Source organism: Lipophrys pholis (assembly GCF_963383615.2).
Source record: "Lipophrys pholis genome assembly, chromosome: 11".
NCBI lineage: Eukaryota > Metazoa > Chordata > Actinopteri > Blenniiformes > Blenniidae > Lipophrys > Lipophrys pholis.
This window is the reverse complement of record NC_137631.1, coordinates 19,157,985-19,177,364: the sequence shown is the minus strand read 5'-3', so window position 1 is coordinate 19,177,364 and position 19,380 is coordinate 19,157,985. Positions and strand designations below refer to the sequence as shown.

The 19,380-nt window shown below is 40.4% G+C and overlaps 3 protein-coding genes across 7 annotated transcripts in view; 2 read left to right on the top strand and 1 right to left on the bottom strand.

The window, feature by feature from the left end:
- scaper (S-phase cyclin A-associated protein in the ER) overlaps positions 1-6,098 on the bottom strand; it is a 60,921-nt gene extending 54,823 nt beyond the window's left edge. For both annotated transcript variants that reach the window (XM_080476086.1, XM_080476087.1), the window contains exons 1-3: positions 5,793-6,098; positions 1,036-1,153; positions 20-96 (exon numbers count right to left, since the gene is read on the bottom strand). In XM_080476086.1, coding sequence (XP_080332212.1) covers positions 20-96; positions 1,036-1,153; positions 5,793-5,957 — 360 coding nt within the window. In that variant the 5' untranslated portion in view covers positions 5,958-6,098. The remainder of the gene's footprint in view (positions 1-19; positions 97-1,035; positions 1,154-5,792) is intronic.
- rcn2 (reticulocalbin 2) lies at positions 4,834-11,210 on the top strand. Of its 4 annotated transcripts, none has more exons than XM_080476091.1 (8): positions 4,834-5,105; positions 7,107-7,247; positions 7,366-7,468; positions 7,546-7,742; positions 7,827-7,940; positions 8,056-8,149; positions 8,286-8,425; positions 9,235-10,688. In XM_080476091.1, exons 2-8 carry the CDS (start codon positions 7,107-7,109, stop codon positions 9,376-9,378), a joined length of 933 nt encoding a protein of 310 aa, XP_080332217.1. In that variant the 5' UTR covers positions 4,834-5,105; the 3' UTR covers positions 9,379-10,688. The 4 variants fall into 4 exon arrangements, with proteins under 4 accessions (XP_080332217.1, XP_080332215.1, XP_080332216.1 ...); XM_080476089.1 differs by lacking the exon at positions 4,834-5,105 and adding an exon at positions 6,339-6,458 and having other exon boundaries at positions 9,235-10,695; XM_080476090.1 differs by lacking the exon at positions 4,834-5,105 and adding an exon at positions 6,347-6,771 and having other exon boundaries at positions 9,235-11,210.
- Positions 9,805-18,787, top strand: pstpip1a (proline-serine-threonine phosphatase interacting protein 1a). The gene is made up of 15 exons (XM_080476088.1): positions 9,805-9,939; positions 11,930-12,030; positions 12,140-12,214; positions 12,433-12,467; positions 12,585-12,691; positions 12,842-12,904; positions 13,532-13,636; positions 14,220-14,265; positions 14,881-14,960; positions 15,432-15,530; positions 15,630-15,726; positions 15,881-15,968; positions 16,050-16,135; positions 16,610-16,698; positions 16,774-18,787. The coding sequence occupies exons 1-15, from the start codon at positions 9,910-9,912 to the stop codon at positions 16,903-16,905; spliced, it is 1,233 nt and encodes a 410-aa protein (XP_080332214.1). The 5' UTR covers positions 9,805-9,909; the 3' UTR covers positions 16,906-18,787.
- Positions 18,788-19,380: the final 593 nt, after the last annotated feature.

Genomic DNA, 19,380 nt, shown 5'->3' with positions numbered 1-19,380 from the left:
GATAAATGATAAAAAATACCTGTTTTTTGTTTCTTTGTTGTCCACAGTTGACCCTCTGAGGCTTGGAGCTGCCACTGGAGTTGCCTTTGGACTTTGCTATGCAAAGAAGAAACAGAGGCTTTTCTTTGATCACCGATTAAATTTAAAAAAATCATAAAATAAGTTCATTCGACAACAAAACTCTATGATGGTTGCATGATTAGCTTCATTCCTAAAGTTCTGTGACGTTTCAAGACAACCGTTGACCAAAGTGCAGAACTTAAAACAGATAAGACAGATAAGACTATTGGATGAAACACTATGAAAACCATGTGCCTACAAATGATTGACTAATCGGATGTATCATATTAAAAGAACAAACCACAATAAGACCTGAAAGTAGAAGACTGTGACGACAAAGTGTGCAATTCAATCCAATCTCTGTGTCAAGTATAAAAGAGGCCTTGAATACCTACTGAAACAGACTCACAAAGGAGGAGGAGGAGGAGGAGGAGGAAGAGGAGGAGGAGGAGAACCAGACTGACACAGTTAAAGGTTCTGGTTGGGGTTTTAAGTAGGCTGGATTAAAAGAAGTCCCTTTTAAAATAAATTCTTGATAAAGTGAAAAGGTTCTTCCACTCAATATATAAAAATTTAAAGTTGAATGTTATCAGCTCTCCTTCTTGAGGGGACAAGACTATTTCAATGTTAATACATACTATCCCTCTGAACAAACACCCTAAACTATTGTACAATATTTCGTAAAGCTTTCCACAACCAAAACTATCGTTTTTCACATGTCATATGATCAAATACAAGACAAGTGTAAACCTAAGTCCTCTCACCGTCTCCCAGCTGATATTGTATTACTATTACCAGCATGCTACAGGAGTGAGATCACAGCTTCTTGATGACATTGCCAAAGGCGCTCACTGTAAATGCTCTAAATAAACTTCCTCCACTGACCTTGAGATATGAATATGACATCTAAATTGAACAGCGCCTTCAGCATAAGAACAACAATGGCAGAGTTTTGTTTTGCATGCAGCTACCAACCTTCTTCCTCTTTGTTTTCGAGAGGCACACTCCAAGCGATGAGGTTACGAGCTGCCCGGCCTTCTTCGGCAACTATCTTTCGCACTTTGTCATGGCTGTTGGAGCGCTGGAAAGAGGCCTGCAGAGAAGATGAGTGGTTTCACACATCAAATCTGGTTTTCTTTTCATCGTTATCCCCGAGCTAAAGCGAGTTAATGTACAGCTTTCAAATGTGCGTGACAAATAATATAGCTGTGATGGATAAAGTGATTCTCCATGCCACTGTGTGTTGCCAGAAACAAAGCTCGGATCATATTAGGCAATTCTGGGAAAGACACCGTACAGCATGACGAGCACAAAGTGTGTCAACATTTCTGAGATGTCTGAGAGAATGGCCTTTCTTCCACATCAATTTCATTACATGAATCACATGATCAGTCTTACTCTATGGTGGCAAACAAACAAATAACTGAGGCTGCTGGAGATCGACTCAGATAAAGTTTGCTTGTGGGTAATCTAAAGGATAGGTGTGGCAATAATCAAGGTTATAATGTCGTAGCCATGTGGCCAAATCACGAGAAAGTTTATTAATTAATGTAAATTTTGATAGAATGAAGTTTGACCAAAATCTAACTTTAAAGATGATCTTGGTGGAATGGCGTTGATGCTTCCCTATCACACTGTGTTGTTTGCAAAGAAGTAATAGCTTATTCTTTTGAAAGGAAGGAAAAGGAAGGATGGAAAAATGTGTCAAATGTTTTGTTGCCACTGAGAAGAGATTAATGCTACCACTCTTTGAAAACCCCTACACTAAACTGGTATACAGAACGAGAAGTCCCTTATACTGTGGTTTATATTCAAAGCACTTCGAATTTTAATTAGGTTGAATTATTCCCATAATGTTTTACCTTTCCTGACCCTGTTTCTAAAGCTCACTTCACAGCACCTGATTACTGAATATGGTTATACAATAAGCAGATAAATTGATACTTCAAAAAGAAAAGAAAAAAATAACAAAACACCACGAGCTACCGCTAAATATCTGTGTGCAATCAGAACAATAACATGTGCATTTGACATCAGTCTCCCACAAACATGCATCATAAAGTTGGGCAGATGAAACAATTACAAGTACTGACACTCACGGGCCCTAATTATTATAAAGTTCTATGAGCGTGAACCATGAACACGGCCAAAAGGACAAGCGCTGTTGCTATGGTTACCTCCATTAAACAGACCCGGTGATGTTGTGTGTATTATACAATGAGCACAATGTGCATACCATATTTCAGTGTATCCAAGTATCCTAAAGACGTATGGTCATCATGTTAAATATTCAATGTCCCGAGATGTTTTCTATTCTACAAACAATAAAACAAAAGAAGCACAGTCCATTTAAGACACAACATTCAGAGCTAAAACCGCCCACAGTTTGTGAAAATCTCAAGGAGCAAAGAACATTTAGACTAACACCTCTCAGTTTTGTGGCCTTCATCAGGTGGATGGAGGAGTATGTGCTCCACCACTAGAAGAACAAAACCACTTTTTTTTTTTTTTAAAGCAAGTACAGTACTAATTAATAAGTACTTATGAATAGGTACAGACCATCAATCAACCTTAGGAGCATGTTGGAATTATTATGTAACTCACTGTATTATCCCTGGACTGTGGTTCCAGGCTAAGGTTTCAAGCTCCAAAGCTGCAGCATTCAGAGCATCGAGGACGTCTAATGGCAACGGCTGTGACACACAACAGCTAAAGGCAGAAGCTCCAACCTCACTCCGTGCCCAGCATGCATCATGGTTGACCTACACATTGAATATGCATCAGTGAACTTGATTGTAACCCCCGGGTGAAACAGGCATTGCGAAACGAAATAAATGCTGTGAGATGTCATTCAATGTCTGCCCTTCTTCTGCAGGACATTGGGATGAAACACAGCATCAGCATCTTTTTGCCTCCCCATCTCACAGGGAAACAATTTCTCACTTACAGTAACAGTTTGGCCGGACAGCTCATGCATTATGGCACGTCCGAAATATGCAAGACAACGAGCAATAACAAGTGCAAAAAATGATGAACCCACAAGTACAGTTTGTCTTGTAATCGTTCGCCACGAAATGATCTCAGGCAATCTGGTTACAAAACCACACTGAAGACGATATCTCGAGGCTTATCGTTCTGACTCTTCCACTGTTCTTTCCCCCAGCAGAATAGACTGTACCACTTCTGTGCACACACCATAAATGATTTAATCTCATGGAGATAAAACCCAGACCAAACTTGGATTTAAAAAAATTAAAAATAAACATGAGACGTAGTTGCACACTTGAAGCACATTGCTAACTGAAGCTAACACTAAAATCGAAAGCCAGAATCTCTCTTAATAGTGAATGAGTCATGGAACACATCGTTCCTCTCTTTTTCTGGCTGTCTCTCTCGAGCACCGTTATTCAGACGAGGAAGCTGCTGCAACATTTTTATTCTCCCACACTTGCACTGTGTTTGAGGACACAAGTGCTAATGAGACTTTACACACAAAAAAGAAGCTTCATTTCAAGGCTAACACAGTAACGTGAAGATGGCTCATTAGGCGCTACACATGCAGAAACAGCATGCGTGTATTGGTCTGATACTATTTAATGTCCCCAAGGGAGATACCCAGCTGACCTAGTTTTGGTGAGCAAAAATTCTTTACATGTCAAGTGGCCTGAGCTTTCTTTTCCCAAGTCAAGGAAAGAATGCAGAGATAAAAGACCATCAAACAACACAAGCCTGCAAAAATAAGCAAAAACTACAGAGGTCGGTGAGCATCAATGCACCATTACCTATTCAAAGACTATGTTTACTCTCCATTTCCAGGGCTTGGCAGCCAACTGGATGGCAGACAAGTGTTTTGAAAATGCCTTACCTACATGCAGCTGATGGCTATCTGCATGTGCAGCTTTCAGGCAAAAAGAAAAGGCTTACAGAAACATTCTTTATCAGCTGCAAACAAGCTGTCTCCTGAGTTGCACCTTGGAGCATAACTTTGGCTGTCTTTTTTGTTGTTGTTGTTTTTCACCAGGCAATACTCCCACATGCAATAGAGAGACCATTTAGTTTCTGGACTATGCTGAGTAAAAGGCAAGTATAAGGTTTCCCTTTTGGCAAGGTCTACAAACAGATGCAGCAAGACATAAATAAGTAGGAAAACAAGTGAGAGAGAGAGAGAGAGAGAGAGAGAGAGAGAGAGAGAGAGAGAGAGAGAGAGAGAGAGAGAGAGAGAACAAGCACGTTAGGAAATGCATTGAAGATCATAATATAAACGGATACATACAGAATAGAAGTACAGCCTGTAAGCAGGTTCCTCGTCCTTATCCACTCCTGACATACTTAGTAGCCCACTTCAGGCAACCTGTTCCCCCTCACCAGCACCGCCACTTGTGCAAAGGTGACATCGTCATCTGACAGCAAGACCAAAATAGACTCCCACTGTGTAGTCCACACTGCTATAGCAACTTGTCCAGCTGTGTCAACTCCTCTCCCAGTGGCGACAGTGTTCAATGGCCCATCAGTCCTCGTTCGAGCACTTTGTCTATTCTGTCTGGGGCTGCTCTGGCTGTAATCTAGCCTGAGCTCCTCGGAGCTCTGCTGAGTTAGCAGACACTTCTTAGGCCTGGACTCGCTGCCTGCTGTTCCCTATCTGTCTGCCACTCTCCCCGGCTCACCCTTGCATGCGGCTTCCTATATTTACAGCTTCGCTCCTCATCGCTCGGTGCTCTGCATCAGAGCCCCCACTCACTCGCTCTCTCTCTCTCACTCTGTTTCTCATCTCTCACTCTCCTTCTGCCAGAACACTGTGCAGTCGTGCAAACAGTAGGTCTGCCTCTCTGCCCCGCATCCTGTGTTGCTGCTGCTGATGGTATAGCTGCAGGGTTGGAGACAACACATTATCCACACGGAGTGATGCTCTGGATATGATTGGACTCTGCATTCAGTGACTCAGGGGCTGTGCAGGGACAAGGCAAACAAACCCACATGGTTTAACGGAGTGCAACTGCTACAAACTTAGAACGCTTGTGACAAAGGATGGCAAACTCATCTAAGAGGTACTGGCTTCACTGTTTTTATTGGGGGGGGGGGGGGGGGTCTAAATTTAAACAAATATGAATCCTGATCAAGCCTGAGTGGTGGATCCCTGCAGGTTTGTCCCATCCTCTTCAATAATCTACCATAGGATATCAGGCAAGACTCATCCTCCTTAATTCTAAATCTTTCTTGAAAACACACTCACCAAAAAAGATATTTTTCAGTCTGTCATCAATTTTCTCAATGGAAAAGATCAATTTTACTCCATTAACATTGTGTGTCGTGTTGCTGTTTGTTTATCATACAAAGAAAATGGATTGCTATTGATTTATGTGAACCATTTAGTCGTAAGCATGTTTTGAAACGTGCCCAATAAATGGTGTTGTCCATCATCACTATTGTAACTTGATTTAAATCACTACTGAGTTACGATACACATTTCTTCATAGTGTTATATTGTGGTTTTATTGATACGACAATACAGGCACAACCTTTCAAGCGTCTGAGGAGTCTGGCTTTACCTTGCAACATCTCACCTTCAGGCAGGTAAAGGACAAATGAAAATATTCATTTTCTTTCCTCAAGCAGTGACAGCTCGGTGAATCTCTTAGCTCGGGGTACATAGACACGCGTCGGGAGTTGAATGGTTTCCACTGGATTAACAGCTAAATCGTAGCCATTAGCAGTAAACGCAGACAAAGCAATACCTTTAAAGCGGGTTTGGATGCATTCTTCTTGCCTCCTCCATGAGAGGAGCCTGAGCTGTTGCTGCCGGACCGCTCTCTCCCGTCCCCACCTTGGCTAACTCTCGGGCCGGTGCGGTGCAGCCCAGCGCCACGCCGTCGCCCATCCTGGCGGTTGTCTTTGGACATCGACCCTTGTCAATCTCCAAAGCTTCAGATACTGACTGTTAAATGTCTACGAACTCAAAAGTTGTTTTCTCGTAAGAGCTGATAGGTGGAAAAAAACATGTCAGATAAATACATGACATGGGGCTCTAGGAAATCTTGTCTAGGTTACATTTATGACGGGCGTCCGGATTGTCCAATAGCTTTACAGAAACGTCCACGTGACGTACTCATTGGCCAATCACATACTGTAAAGTTTAGGTCAAAGGGCGGTAAAGATTCCCATTGGGCGGGACTTCAACGTGTCTACCATGGCAACCACGGCGAATAGGCGGGACTTTCATGTAGTTTGGTTGATTTCACAGTTAACTGTCAAGTCATCTTCAAACAGCAGGAAGCAGGACTGAGCCTTCAGAATAAAGGATGCTACAGTAATCACTGGCGTGTGATAGTACCAGGACAGTTACGTAGAATATGGCCTCATGGAAACAATGGACAGCATTAGAGCTGAATGCATCTTTTGCGGTAAGGGAATGCTAGTTTGAAACTATGAGAGCTGATGTGACGCCTGTGTTGCTCAAAATGCGATGGCTTTAAAAATTCAGTCTGATTTCGATGGTAAAAAAAAAAAAGAAGAAAATTCTGAGTTAGAAATTAAAATTCAAACTGATGGCACGGATATACTTCCATGAATATACAGCAGATGGCAGCAATAGGCCAATGATACGTCCAGTCTGTCTAATTCAAAGAAGAGGAAGAAGAAGACATCCGTCATATTTCCGCCGGAGTGAAGATCACTTCCGTAAACATCACTTAGTAGCACGGGTAACTTTACGAGGTAATATGAAAACATCATCGTCCACATAAATTATGTGCTTGTTTGTTTTGTCAGTTAATGACTTCTCGACTTATTTGCACTGTTTGTAACAATGCTTGATTATAAGCGTTTTAACTTACGCTGTTGCTTTTCTGCGTCTCTTTTGCATCTCATTTTATCCAACTTTTAACAACTTCCAACATCTCCACTGTTCTTGTCGCCAAAGCATTTGTCTTTATCTCATAAGCAGGAGTCGCTAGATTTAGTAGGTGTCTAATGTTTTACCTTTCACACGCTGGCCACCAGGTAGCAGAGTCTAATGTTTCCCATTTCTCGTTCCTGTTTTGTCATTCCAGATGGCAGCCACTTTGTTTTGGGTCCTGCTGTTACTTCAGTTGGGGTTTGGACGATGCTCTCATAAACACCTGCAGGAGGATCATTATATCGGCCAGCAGCACAACCCTGATCGTGACATGAGTGTCCTGCTGGGCGAGGAGGTCGTTTCAGATTTTTTTTAAATTTTCTTTTGTATTGTAATCCTCTCTTCAGTGTTGTTCATGCACTTCAGTTACCAGCTGCTTACTCCTGAACCCATTCATCTTGTACACTGTGTAGAGCACCGAAGAAGTGAGGCGCCTGAGCCCGGCAGGCCAGAGGAAAAAGATGATGGAAATCGTCAAAAAGATTGATGCCAATGGTGACAAGTCGCTCAGTGCAGGTAACTTCATGTTTCTGACAAGGAGCCAATGAAAACAGAAGAAAAGTGTTTTTACACGAGTTTGTTTTCTGCCCCAGAGGAGATCACTCTCTGGATTCAGCATGTCTACAGAAAATATGCTCTGGATGATGCAGAGGAGCGATTCTCCGAGTTTGACACCGACGGCGACGGTGTAGTATCGTGGGAGGAACACAACGCAGTCGCTTACGACCAGCTCATCAGTTTTGATGAAAATGCTGTCCTGGATGATCCGGAGCAAGAATCTCTCAGACATGTAAGCACGCTGCAACTGCTCTGTCGCCATGGATTCCTCATATGTCATTAGTCTGACCTCAACACTGGCTCATACCCTCATTAGCTCCACCTGAAGGAGAGAAGACGCTTTGATTATGCTGACGCAGACGGCAAACCAGGCCTGAATGGAACTGAATTTCTAGCCTTCACGCATCCTTCTGAAGTGGATCACATGGCTGTAAGTGGCCCCACTCAGTCAAACCTGATACCATAATGGATTTTACCATCCACCGAAAGAGTGCACTTGCTAGTTCATGTAAGTAAAGGTTGATTTTTTTTGGATTTTCTGATAGGACTTTGCGATAGAAGATGTCCTCAGTGAATATGACACAGACAACGATGGTTTCATCACTCTGAGTGAATTTGTTGGAGATGTCCGTGGTGAGGGTAAGGCTTCAGAAAATGTTGTTAAACTGGACGCCGGTTTGTTTGTCGTTGGTTTATTCTACTGCGCCCACATTTTGTCACCCGCTCAGCCTTATATTTCCTTGTTGTTTTATTATTTATTTATCTATTTTGTCAGAGAATTCCCCTTCTCAGTGGGAGATTGAAGAAACCGTGCGGTTCAAAGAACTCTACGATCACGATAAGGATGGCAAACTGAATAGAGACGAGCAGCTCCGCTGGGTCGCACCTAACAGCTATGGTTCAGCAAGAGAAGAAGTAAGAGTCACGTGCTGTAATTATTTTTGAGAATAGAATAGACTAGAATAGAAATACTTAATTAACCCCAGAGGGAAAATCTTTAATATACGAAAAAATTATGATATTAAAGGTGCATTTTTAGTGTCTGTTGCTGGTTTTAGCTTGAAAACCTTCCTGTTAAATAGGATGGCAACATTATTCTTTTTTCTTTTAATTAGTAATGCTTGTTTAAATAAATAGGTCGTAGGCATTTTGCCAGGGAAAGCACCAACCAGGCATGTTGAAGTTGACCAAATATTAACGCACATAAAAAAACAAAACTCAGAGCATTAATTTTCAACATCCCCTAGGGGGCGCTAGAATGCTTCAGGCGAAACTCCAGGGGAGTCAGATGGATGTCTATCTTTTCCCATCATGATTTCTCTTTTAATTAATATTTTGCCAAGAAATTATTCCAAAAGGAAATAAGTGGAGGATCAGTTATTCTATCAATCATTCTTTTTTCTTTTTTTTTAAATTGTCAGTACAATGAAAACAAATGAACATTTTAAAATAACTATACTCTTGCTCAGAACATATCTGACTATATGTTCTGAGCAAGTAATGAAATAAATACAAAAAGAAATTGATGCGTATACTGTGGCCAATGTTGGAAAACAGCATGAAGATGGCAAAGAAAGCAACACAACAAATTCCTGTAAACTACAGTTATTAAGTCTCTGTGCCCCTTTTTTCTCCTTTCTTTGTTCCCTGTCCTCTTGCAGTGTGGTCTGACTATCTAATATCTATCTAATAATTCACTGATTTCCGTTCCTTGCTCTTGTCAGGCTCTTCACCTCATCAAGGAAATGGACCACGACGGAGATGGACAGATCTCGGAGGCTGAAGTTTTGAGGAATCAGGAAACTTTTATAAATAGTGAAGTGACAGATTATGGCAGGCAGTTGCACACGTCGCACGATGAGTTATAACAACCTGGTTTTGGTGCAGAGTGGGGGTTTTTTTTGTTTTAGATTTTTTTAATCTCCTTGAATGTAATGTAGAAGTAACAAGCTTGAAGCTGGTAATCGCCAACCCTACAGTGGTGATATAATATTGGATTTGTCTGTATTTTTGAGCGGACGTTAATACAATTGAATTGTAATTAGAAGGCAATTGTCTCTAAAATGATTATCAAAATGTAAACATTGTGTTTGTTATTGCATTTCAAAAAAAAAAAAAAAGCCCAACATCGAAACACATTTTGTTGGTGTTTAAACCAACCAGTTAATGTGTCACGTTGCATGCGAGTGTTAAGCCAACCGTGACATGAGCAGCTCTTCCTCATTTGAACCAAATGAGTGAGTGAGTGAGTGAAAGCTTCACTGCTCACGACTTATTTCCTGAATGTGTCGTGACCCACTTCACTTGCGTCAAGCTTGCAGCCTGTTGCACAGCAGAGAGTCACAGCTGATTTCAAGCTGATTGTTCTTCACCCAGGACTGTTTGCTACCGCTGCCTAGATGAAATTACAATATAAAGATGCCTTTTGGGTGAGTTACTGCATTGTTGTTCATGGTTTTGTCGATGCCTGCGGTTGGAAGTGAAGTTACGTTGTTTGCAGAACACTGAAGCCAGCGGTGGCGTTTGTGTTGAGAGACTTGAATTTTGACATCTTTTGTATTTGTGTTGTCTCGACCAACTTTGTTTGCTCTGAAATGACGTGTTCAGTCATTATTAGGATGAGCACAGTTTTTAATATAACTCCTTTTGTTGTCTGAGTTGTTTTTTTTTTTTAACTACTTCTTTTGCCTCACAGTGTCTTCAGATGTTAATAACATACACACAACTATTGTTTCTCAGCATGAAATACATTTTTATTTAGTTTGGTGATTTTTATTTCATAATTTGAAACAAAACAAAAAGACAATATATTGTGAAATAAATATTTTCTTACTGTAACCATTATGTTGATTCGGATAACCACCAACATTTTATGGCTTCTTCCTTCAATCAAAATGCACCTGTGTGCCAATTTTTTACCAAGATCCGCTCATTAGTTTCAGGGATATCTTGTTAACGGACATGATTTTATAGCCTCCTTGGCGGAGGTAACAAGGGTTGGGCACTGATGAACGAGGAGAGCAAACACTATCATGAGGGGTCTACCACATCAGAAGGCGTCACATCCCACAGCTACGCCCAACCCAGCCAGTTAGGTGCTGAAGCACAGTGCACAGCATGCCTTCCAATTGTGTGTAAGACCAATATAAAACTGTGATGCATAAACTTACTGAGCGTTTCCTGTTATTCAATCTGGTGTTATTTCCACGACAAGGTTCTTTTTGCTGCAGGCGGTCTTTTTCAATTGTCCTGAGCACCCGTCGGGTGCTCGTGTGCGGCACGCACAACACAACAGAGCAGAACCACCCACCAACACAGTTCAACATTTATAGTCACACCATGTTGGGGTGAAAAAAAAACTAAACACATCAGCTCTGTGCATCTCTTTTCCTTCTAGCCAGTAAAATGAGATATTAAAATGTTCTATTTTACATGAGGAGGGACTTTTGCCGTTTCTCTCACTTGGGGTATTTCCTGTCGGAGGATCACATTTGACACTTTCCATACGGCTGAAAACGAAACCGCAATACCCCTGTGTGGAAAGAAATATCTGAAACGTCCTGCCGTCTTGAGAAACCTTCATGTAAAGTTCTGTCATTTTCCAATAATGAGGTTTTGCATTCAGGTTTTTTTCTTTAATTCTTCTGTTGTTTGATATCTAATTACAGATATCTAATTCTTACAAGAAGAGGGTGTTGCTAAAAAAAAAAAAAAAAGGAGTACTCAAGGAAAAGTATAAAGAACTCCTCTGAACCACTATTACGGTATAGAGTATTAAGTTATTTTTAACCTTTAGTTGCGTTGTTAATAGCAGGCAGTCCATCCATCCATCCATCCATCCATGTTCTACACGGCTTGTCCCTGTTCAGGGTCGCTGGATTCCAGCGCACTATGAGCCGGCAGTCAATTCAACTTGTAACGGAAATAAAAACTTGACAAAACATAAATTATGGCAGTTTGTTTTCTGAACAGATGTTGTTATTAAGTAAGAATGTTCTCTTATAACAATACACTTACTGGGTTTCAGAAACGTACATTGAATGGTTTGGATATGGATTCAATTTGTGCTCAATTTAAAAATATTAATAAATACTACTCAGGTGCATTTATGGAGCTGGAGACTTTACCAGTTAGTAGTGTACGACAGGGATAATTCAACAAATTTGCCCCATTAAGAAGTAAAAAAAAATGACCTTATCACTCATACAAGCCTAAACATAGATGAACCTATACTACTTAGTTACAGTCATGTGAATAATAGTAATTAACCCATGAACTTGCACCTCTGTTAATATAACATTTTCTTTTGGATGGACAGCATCAAATTTGATTGAATGTGTTTTTGCACGGTTTGGATGATGACAGTAAAAATATAATTTCAAACTGGGAGCATGAGTATTTGGTGTTTTATGGTCCCAGGGAGAAAACTTCACCAGCAATGTTGGTTTTGAGGCTGTAATTCAGAGACTCACCGATGGTCGCAGGACCTGCAAAGACTTTGAAGATCTCCTGAAAATGAGGTGGGTTTTGTAAATTTATCTTTATCTTTTTTCGCCAGTGGTACAAAAAGAAATACAACAATCTTTTTAAAATGTGCGTTTGTGGGACTATCTTTAATTTGTGATGTAGGGCATCGGCTGAGGAAAAGTATGGCAAAGAACTGATTGCAATTGCTCGCAAAGCAGGAGGCCTGTATGAGATCAGGTAGGTGCATCCGCGCATGTCAGATTAGAATAAAAAAGTGTTTATGGTCGATGTTTCAGCTCATAAATGGCAGAGCAGAATTAAGCCAGTTTGAATTATGTTAAAGAAAGACTATCACGGAACAATAGCACAGTGAAGTATCATGAACAGAAAAGAAACCTATTTTTTTGTTAATTGAAAAAAACGAAAAAACTTCTTTGCTCATGTTGTTTTCGCAGCACTTTGAGAACATCTCTTGATGAAATGAAAACACGTAAGCTCTTATTTTATTATCATTTTCTATATTATATCTTGCCTCGGTCTTTATATCTTGTTATCTTTGCATATTGAGAACAGCTCCATGTGCTCATCTGAGCATTGTTTCTCCCAGAAATCGAAAATGTGGGGAACCTGCACATTCAGCTGTCTGGGCTCCTGAAGGATGAGGTGAAAAAGATGGAGGAGTTCAGAGAACGACAGAAAGAACAGAGAAAGAAGGTACCCACGACTTCCCTTTTTTTTTTTTTTTTTTTACATTTCTTTTATACAGTAGAAGGAAATGTTATTAAAAAAAAGTTTCCCTTCTCAGTGTAGTTCTCTCTACATATTGATTTTTTTTTCTGCATCTTTCTCTTCCTCTTCTTCCAGTTTGAACTCACTATGGAGAAGGTGCAGAAGGCAAAAGTGTCATCTTACAAGAAAACAATTGATGTAAGGCCCATTTATGACTTCTGAGACCTCAGAATTGTTTTGGGTTTTTTTGCCTCACATGCTTCACTTCCGCCTATAATATTTCCCAAACCGTGATATACGATTGCTCCAGCCTTTCGGATCCACAGCGGGGGGGGGGGGGGGGGGGGGGGGGGGGGGGTTGGGGTGAAAGAACTCTCTTTCAAGTTAGATGTTTATAATTTAAAACATGCGGTCAGTGATCGTGCTGTTATTTTAATCTATTGCACTTACAATGGGTTCCGATTTGGAACTGCTCAGAGAGATCACGCTCAGAAAAGGCATCACCGAACACTTGTGGTATGTGTAAGAGGGCAAATTGCTTCTTAAAAATACCAGAAGTAAACCACTTGGTATCAAGGCTGCATTAAAGGACAAAAAAAAACTGCTCATGCTCTTCGCTTCTGAGAGGAAGGAAATGACACATGGTCGATTTTTTTTTTTTCTTGTGTTGCATTTGTGTTTTGTTTTTTGTTTTTTTTGAGAGAGAGAGAGAGACATCTTTCCTCCACCTCCTTTCTTTCTGTTGAGGGTACTTAGGGCGAGGTTCTGAAGAACAAAGCATGGGTGCTGTGGTTTCCGATGGTTTCTGTTTTGTTCCCCACCCAGTCTAAAAGATCCTACGAGCAGCGCTGCAGGGAGGCGGATGAGGCAGAGCGAATGGCTGAAAAGATGGGTAATACTCCCACGGCCACGCCTAAACAGATTGAGAAGGTAAATCTGTTCTTCACAACGCACTTCTTGAAAATGGTGCTTCAGTGACGTGAACGCAAAAAGCACGCCTCGCATACACAGATGGGAGTAGGTGAAAAAGAACGAATGAGAATTCTGCCTGATGAATCATCATATACAGGTATATTCTGTGGAGTTAGTAAACATTTGATCAAAAACTTGTGATATAGATTTAAGATAGTGAATCAATCTATCCATGGGAGTTTTTATTTCCAGAAAGTAGTTTATTTGTGCTCTAAAATAACATTTATATCAAACTACTTTTCCTTTTATTGTGACAAGGTCGCACTCGCCTTTTGTTTGAGTGATTCGCCCCGCCCGAGAGGGTTTGTTTGTTGTCTGAATTTGCTCCAGTAATAATAATAATAATCTCAAGACATGCTTGTGAGGTCAGCTGACGACTCCAAACTGCCGGTGAATGTAAGTGTGTGTGAGGTAATGATTGTGTGTCTCTTTGTGGTTCCCGCTTCCCTTGATCCTGACCTCTGATCAAGGTGATACAGGAGATGGACAGATGGAATAAAATGCTCATCATTCTGCCTGTGCTCTCTCTCCTGCTCTTTAGATGACCAACAAATCCAAACAATGCAGAGAGGCTGCACAGGATGCCGGTAAGAACAAATCCAACACTGAGTGCGCTGACCGAGTTCTGCTGTGGTTTACCAGAATTTTTTTTTTTTTCTGAGTGTGGCTACATTAACTTCCCTTTTCTTGAACTCCACCAATAGTCTGATCTCCCACATTTGAAATGTGTGAAATCTGTAATAAGTGCAGCAACGAAATTCACAGCTAAAAACTTTATTCTTTCACTAACAGTGACATTTATTTATTTATATTTATTTATTTATTCATTACAATCAATTGAGTGCTTGTGAAATGCTAGATTAATATACAAAGAAGAAAAACATACATTTACAGTATATGTGACTTATAGAGATTACTGGATATGTGAAATAAAGGAGAAATGTAGGAATGCAGGGCAGAACTGATTTTTTGAAATTGGCTCATTGTTTTGGTGCTGAATGTTTGAGGTGAAATGAAAATATTAAACGCAACAATTATCAATAAATGTAATAGAAATGTATACTATGACATAAAGACTGCTGCTTAATTTTGAGAAAACCTATGTGTGGCATGAGGATATAATTGAGAATTGACAGGCTTGCATTGGTAACTGCTCGTTAGAAGAGTGTGACTTCTCTCTTGGTGATTTCATTGCTCTTTAGAGAAGCAGTACATGTCCAACATTGAACAGCTTGACAAGATCCGTCAAGAGTGGGAATCAACACACATTAACACATGTGAGGTATGGCAATAACACCCTGTCCCCAGACTGCTCTTGTCATATTGGTACAAACCCAGGACAACAGTTGCAATGCATGGTATCTCAATGAGGATGTGCAACACTTCCCCAATAGCAGAATATACAATGAGTCATTAATAAAACTTCCTTTCAACAGAAAATTCCTTTCTAGGTTAACAACAGAAATTTATAATATTCAAGAGCTTTAAACATCCCATTGAGGTCTATTGGTGGTGACACTGACCGATACAAAGCCAGCAAATACGACAAAAGAAAAACAAATGAGGAATTACGTTAAAAGCTGCAGTTTCAGTTGAGTCAAATAGTCTCATGAAAGCTTGAAGTCCGGATTTTCACCAAGGCTAAATACCATGTTGCACTATTATATTACTGTACAAGCTGCTGCATCGCTATGTTTGAAGCCCTTGTACACAGTACTGAGTTTATTTTTGATTATTTGCTGTCATTTTGCAGATGTTCCAGCTGCAAGAAGAAGACCGTCTCAGTATAATAAGGAACGCGATGTGGAGTCACTGCAACCATTTATCCATGCAGTGTGTGAAGGACGACGAGGTGGGTGCCGCTGCTTCCACATGCACACATGTTGGGCAAATCTTGACTGCGTCATGTGAACGTGCTGAAAAAGTCATTTTGCACGCACTGCTCCTCCAGAATTACGAGAACGTTAGGAAAATGCTGGAACAGTGCGACATTATTGCGGACAACAACTGCTTTGTGGAAACAAATGGCACAGGCCCAACCCCTCCAGGTAGGTGCTCTGTCAGATTATAACTTCCTGATCGAAGCATTTAAATATTATCTTTCAGCCAGTGTGCCATGTGTTGCACAGCCAACAGGCGATGCATCGTGCAACAGGACGGAACACGTTTTTCAATGTGTGAATTTCTCTGGTGTGTTCGCAGCGCCAATTGAATTTCAGAATTACTATGACAGTAATGACAGGATGGAGAGAAACGGCAGCGACGGATTTGTAGGGGGAGTCATCAAAGGGTAACAATTACACTATCTTACCAAATTAAGGATCACTCTTCTTTTTACTTTTCTCAATTTCTGACTGAGGACTTTCTCCAGTTTGTCTAGGTTTTCAAATCTATTGCAGGGAAACTGTCCCACCGGATCCAAACTCAGCCTCAATGAAGAAGTTGCACAACCTCAAGGTACTGGACCAAAGCTGCTCTGATAACATTGTGATAACTAAGTGATGACACTCTGTGAAAGCCGGTGAAGTTCCAATGAGTCATCGGTAGTCACACTACTTATTCTCCCGGAAACTTCTGCTTTTAGGAAAAAAAATAAAAACGCAAGCACAAGTCATTTTGCTATAAGAGGAGCCCTGTAGGACAGAGCGACATACAAACAGTAACGGGGGAAAAATGATTCCATTTGTGCTTTTCGTCATCATGACGTCCAGTCTAAAGTCACAATCAAGGAACAGTTTTGGCATATTGAAGGTTGTTGCTGATAAAGCCAATAAAGGCTTTTTGCTCATCTGACAGGGATGTGGGTTCACATTAGACCAAAGCTTGGGGAAACGATGCTTAACAAATTATGTCTTCAGCTTGCCAATGATTGGATGAGACGTGAAATCTACAGCCGTCAGTGGACACATAGTGAATATTATTTCTCTTCAGGATATACATCGGAGGGCATCTACGCCTCCATTCCTGGCAGCAAGGAGAACTTTGAGGAATACAAGGCTCTGTATGCCTATGTGGCACAGGTCAGGCCATTAACACAGACACTTTCAACTGTTTCCCTTCACCTGCATCAGCTGATCGTCTCCGTTCTTCTGCAGGTGGAGAATGAACTCACCATATCTGCCGGGGACGTTGTGGTTGTCCTCGAACAAGGTGAAGACGGCTGGTGGACGGTGGAAAGAAACGGCCTCAGAGGATTGGTTCCTGGATCCTATCTATCAAAAGACTGAGTTCGTCTTCACTGTAAAACTGACACACATTTCCACATGTGGCATGTCAAACAGTCTTACGGTTTGATCCAATTATTAATTTACATCTTGGTTCCATGCAGCAGTTCTGCATTCATATGTGGGAAAAAAGCTTTTTTTTCTATCTAAAACGATCTGTGCGTCTAAACCAGGGCGAGCCATTGTCTTAGCCAACAAGGCTCTCGTGAGTTGCTTCTTAAAATAGTTGTCAGTGATGCAAAACTTATTGATTCCTGTTACAAAAAGGGTCAATTACAAAATGTTTACTGACTTTGACAAAGTTGAAACCAGTGGTAATAATTGTCTAAACCTTTAAAGATACACAGTATGAATATTCATTGTCATTAATTTGCCACACAATTATTATTTGTGTGTTATTATATATACTATTATATTATTTGGGGAATTTGTAAAAACTAGCCACTTTTATTGCTCAGTGTTCTTGTAATGGACCTCATGTTAAAAAGATAAATGACCCCTGGTATGAAAAACATTAGAATATTCCTTTTTTCCCCTTTAATAAATGATGCAACATATTTTTACCAAAGATTTGGTCAATTAACAAGAATCTTCACCAAATAGTAAACTATATTTTAACAATTTGCCCTTTATTACCCCTGAACATGAAGAACCATCAAAGGTGAGCCTGCTATAAATCAGCAACTTCCAATAAAGTCAGTGCTTCTGGTTTTGGCAACACATGAGAAGGACCAACTTCCGTATTTTTTAGATTTAAATGTAGGTCCCTGGAGTTCAGGTATTCTAAATAGAAACACTGAACCAAGAACACCAAGTTACTTACAATCTGCTCTCGGGTACCTTGACATTTCACAGCATTTCCACGATTTAGATAAATCTACACAAACATTAAATCAAGAAAACACCAAATACCACCATACAAACATCTCGTCACTTTAGAAAACTTTCTTGAAAAATGTAAATACAAAGTACTTCTGTCGTGAAGCCTTGAGAAATACGATTTGAGTTCAAGCCAGTTCCTCCATCTAGTGGCCAACATGAAGTACAGCAACCTTCCACTTCATAAAATTTAAGAGTTTCACCTTAAAAATAAAATAAAAGGTTGCAACTAGGGACTACTGGACTACTTTTCTCAGTCGCAGCAGTTTGTGATGAAAACAAATTAACCCATTGAAATGAAGTTGCTTCTATTTCCCTTGTTCTTTTTAAAGTACACGAGCCACGGAGGTATGCAGGCCTATTTGAGTCCTCTATCTAAATTAGTAGACATTTCAAAGAAAATAATCAAGCCCTCTTTGAAATGCATACAGCCTGAAAAATTCCAACCACATTAAATTTGGCTCCTTTTCTTCTCAAGACTCTTTCTTTTCTTGGCTGGTTGAGCCAGTCCAAGGTTCTGGCTTACCTGCCTTGCTGGTAAGATAACAGCCCCTTTTAAACCAAATCAAAATAACAGTTTATTGACATGTCATTTTGTAAAAGCTTACAGGGGGCCACTGCAGACAGCATTGTGCAGACACTGTATCTAATTTTCTTCATACTTCCACAATAACATTTTTCAAAAAGGACAAAAGCAGGATTCTGTCCACACATCGGCATGAGCAGAGAACTGAAGTCATCATGCACCCATTCAAAGTTGGTGTTGAGTGCTTCTCATACCAGTGACAGCTGAGGGAATTTCTGGTACCTTCCATATGATCACGCCACTCATTGTGTGTAGAGGATGTATTTTAATGCCCTGTAAGTGGAGAAGTTTGTGGTTTGTATATAATTCTGTATCGTTTGTATTTCGAATCTTTAAGACTGTGTTTGTATTTATTTGACGTAAAAGACAAATCCTTCTATTTTCTGCCCATTTCTTCAACTAAAAATGTTCTGGATTCTGCATTAGCCTCGTCTCCTACAGTCCCTCTATAAAAGACCATTCTAACCTCAGATCGTGTGTCCGAGTGCTCCGGCCTCTTCAGTTCAAGGCGATCTGGTTGCACTGCGGTGTGTGACATTGCTCGGTCTTATCAGATGACCAACGACAAGTCATTCAACCCGGTCATGTCCTCAATGACAGACAACTTATGAGGAACATCTACCAAGCGGAGAAACTTTTTAAAAGTTAAAAACAGTAGCGGGAGTATAAGATGCAATTTAAATGCATTGAAAAATCCGGTTTAGTTTGAATACATTACGACCTCCGTGGACGAGCAGCTTGAATTCACAATTGGTTTTTTTTTTTAATGTGTGGGTGGGTAACCAAACTTTCACAGCAAGAACGGTTTCCTTTTTCATTTCTGAAAGCGTGAGAGTAAAACTATTTCTAATGGTTTCAGCGACTGTCTGCCACAGCAGCTCAACTGATCTGCGTGTTTGACTGACCTGTGTGGTTGTTGAGGGTCTGGTGGGGAACTTCTGTTTGCTTAAAATACACAACTTAAGAATAGAATTCATTGTAAGAGACTGGAATGTTTCTTTTTTTTTTTTTTT